Source organism: Papaver somniferum, chromosome 11, assembly GCF_003573695.1.
Source record: "Papaver somniferum cultivar HN1 chromosome 11, ASM357369v1, whole genome shotgun sequence".
Lineage (NCBI taxonomy): Eukaryota > Viridiplantae > Streptophyta > Magnoliopsida > Ranunculales > Papaveraceae > Papaver > Papaver somniferum.
In genome coordinates, this window is record NC_039368.1 from 6,431,466 (window position 1) to 6,435,030 (window position 3,565).

Here is a 3,565-nt window from a genome sequence, read left to right on the forward strand (position 1 = left end):
ATAGTTGCTTTTTTATGAAAGATTAGGCGATATTTCTCGGACTCCCTTTTTAGATTGGATTCCAAGCTCTCTTCCAAAAAATCTAAGAACATGTCTTAAGAATTATGGATGACCTCAACTTGGAATCCATTATAGCATGCCCCAAGATGAAATCCAAACTATTCCAATCTTGAATAAAGTGTGGAATCCAAGTCCAATGTCTTCCAAGGCAAGTTCCAAGGTTTCTTGGAAGAGATATCGAAACCCAAACTAAAACGCTAATCCTAATTGCGATGGATGTCATTGCAAATTATGCTTAATTCTATGATTTGTTTGGTTTCTAATTGTCGTATTTGTAGTCCACGTGCTGAAGTGTCATGGAACTTAGATGATGTAATTCTTCTATCATGAAACTTGTTCTTAGTCTTGCCATCTACACTCTTTCTGAGCTTTCAAATGGCTTGGGTTCCATCATTAAATTTTCTCAAAGAAACAAAATCCATATTAAGATTAATTGGCATACATGGAGTGGTTATTATAGTGTGATGCAGTTTAGGCCCATATGAGTATCGAGAACGATTCTATCACCGGAAAAAGTTTCAGGGTAAAAACCATGTGAGAGAAGAAATGAGATTTTATTTACACATCCAAATCCAAATGGTAGAGTCATTGGTATCCTGCCTTTGATTTTATGTACTAATATTCCGTTTGAGCAGACTTTAGCAGTTACGACATTAGAGCAGTTCCTATGGACTACAAACTTGAAGTTTGTTGATTTTGCTCCAACTACGGACTTAATAAACATGAAAAATGGATGTACAAACCAACAAATTTGTTGGTTTGTTGAGTGAGTTGGATGATGCAATGCGCGCTTGATGGAAGGCCGGGTGATCGTGGAACAAGCACTGGCGTTTGAGCCAGAAACGCGGGGGCCATCTTCAACCGCCGGAGAGTTTTCTTCCAACGCCGCGGCTATTCCAGGAACGCCCAGTACAATTCCTGATTCCCAACGATTTCTTTAATACTTTTTTATTCACTTTATCCTATTTTATCTCATTTCATCCTATTTTATCTCACCTAAATATTATATTTTATATTTTATCTTTATCCTACAAAACATTTTATATTAAAAAAAAACACTAGTGGAACCCTGGAAAACCAGATTTGTTGATTTTGCTATAGTTTACCATAGTGGAAAACACAGTTTGTTCATCCACGTGGCTCAACAAAAAATCTTTTTTGTTGATTGCCATAGGAATTGCCCTTATGGCACTATGGTTCCATTACTAGACTCTGGCAACTAGTCAAGCCTCTATAAAGATAAGCTACATTTTCTTATTTTTATAAAATTCCAAATAAATATACACTAGGAAAAGAGAACTAGTCATAAAAATCCGAGATGACCAAACTTGTCGTACAAAAACACCGTTCAAATGTTGGGAGTCATTAAAACTCTATATTAAACAAAATTGATACAAAAACCCCAAATTTTAAAAAATTGATACAAAAACCCTAAATTTTAAAATTGGTTTCATCAAATTTTATTTTTGGATTATTTTGAATTTTTGTGTTATTTTTGTTTTGATGGGTTTTTGTGGATGGATAATGATACTTTTAGGGTTATAACTCGGGAACTGGTAGGAAAATAAGACATTGAGCTTTCGTTTTTTAAGCTGACCCACAGCATCTTTCTCAAAATATCTATTGGACACTTTTGATGACACAACAAATTCCCGAATCAAACGTGTCAAATTCATGGGGTGTAAGATAACTCACTATTTTGCACACTCACCCACTCAGTGTCTTACACACCTGTATTCTTAACGTGTGCTTTTCGTTTGAGTCAGCACTTTCCTTTTTTATCCCCAAATCTATAAATACCAACCAAATTGTCTTTCTTCTTTCAAACCCAACTCTCTTTTCCTTCCAATTTCAAACTTCTTCATTTAAACAAAATTAGCACTCATTCAATTACTGCAATGAATTTTGAGGACTCTTACGAGTGTTCGCTTTCATCACCTTCATCCTCATCATACAGTACAGATTTCTTTAGCTCAGAAACAGATTGTACTTCATCATCATCGTCATCGTCACTAACACAATTAGGGTTACATAAGAAAATGTCAGGAAGAAAGAAGTTTAAAGAAACTAGACATCCAATTTACAGAGGAGTAAGAGCACGGAAAAATGATAAATGGGTCTGCAAAGTTAGAGAACCAAATAGCAAATCTAGAATTTGGCTTGGAACCCATTCAAGTGCTGAAATTGCTGCCAGAGCTCATGATGTTGCTGCAATAGCTCTGCGAGGAAAATCGGCTCCGTTAAATTTCGAAGACTCATTGTGGTTGTTACCTCGTGCTAAGTCATCATCTGCTAAAAATATCCAGTTGACTGCTGCCGAAGCCGTCCGTGCATTTCCATTCCCTAATTCTAAGAAACCTTCTTCCGTTGCAAAAAAAAACATTTAAATCCGTTACATCTAAATCAACCAAACAGACGGTTGAAATAGCAGAAGAAGTTTCAGCGACGTTTTTCGATGTAGAAGCGTTGTATTACATGCCAGCTCTGATTGCCAGCATGGCTGAAGGGATGTTGCTTGATCCACCACAAGAGGGTTACTATTACGATGACAACGTGGGGAGCGACGTGGACAGCAGTTTATGGAGTGACTACTAATTCAGCGTAGCCATCTCTTGTGGATGGGATTAAATGGAATTTTGTTTGATATTTAATCCTCCTCCCATTTATTTTTCATTTTTTGCTTAATCTTTTTATTCATAAAATTTCATTTTTTATTCTTTTCGCAAGTGGCTATGGAGAAAGATATTATAATGTTCATAGTAATTTCATTTGTTCATCCGTCGTTATCAGGATTCAGGAAGATAAGACTCGTGTTGTGGGAGATATTTTTGTAGATAAGACTGCCTCCCTTAGACTTCACTTCTCTAGCTGGCTAGTGCTCCTCTTGGTTTTCAAGAAACCATCTTCCCACACATTGGGGTGCTTGGGAGACTATAGCTGTTACTCTGTGTTGGTTCATACGTAAAGCCAGATGTGATGTGGCTTTCTAGAAGGTGCAACCAAATCCTAAAATTAACAAGAGAAATTAGAGCTCAAAACAAAGAGGAAGATTGCATAGCTGCTCAAGATGCTCTCCAGTGGGCTTCAAGGCTGCACTGCTGAATTTTCAATCTATTAAGCGACAACAGAAACCTGAATCGCATGCTACAAGGTGGCCAAAGAAGGACAACCTGGAAGACGAATGCTACAGTAGACAATCTGTTAACTATTTTAAGTACTTTTGAAAAGGTTAACCGTAAGGATTTACCATCCAAAAACTTCTTTGACCTTCGGTAACTCTCCTTAATTGGGGGCAAAAAAACAAACTCCTCAAATCTGGGAGTCACAAAATGTCTGTATGATTGGGTCCACCTAGTCCTCTTCTTTTCGTTTATAAATAAATAAATTAAGTTACACAATAACATTACTTTATTATCCATTTTTATTATGTACTTTTAAAAAATTCCAACAAAAGAATATCAATATGTTTAATTATGTATCCTTTAGTTTTTAAATTGTGATGTAA

General features: G+C 36.2%; 1 protein-coding gene across 1 annotated transcript; it reads left to right on the forward strand.

Annotated features, from left to right (window-relative positions):
* Positions 1-1,958: 1,958 nt before the first annotated feature.
* Positions 1,959-2,655, forward strand: LOC113323995 (dehydration-responsive element-binding protein 1A-like). Its single transcript, XM_026572340.1, has 2 exons — positions 1,959-2,426; positions 2,476-2,655. The coding sequence occupies exons 1-2, from the start codon at positions 1,959-1,961 to the stop codon at positions 2,653-2,655; spliced, it is 648 nt and encodes a 215-aa protein (XP_026428125.1).
* The last annotated feature ends 910 nt before the right edge of the window (positions 2,656-3,565 follow it).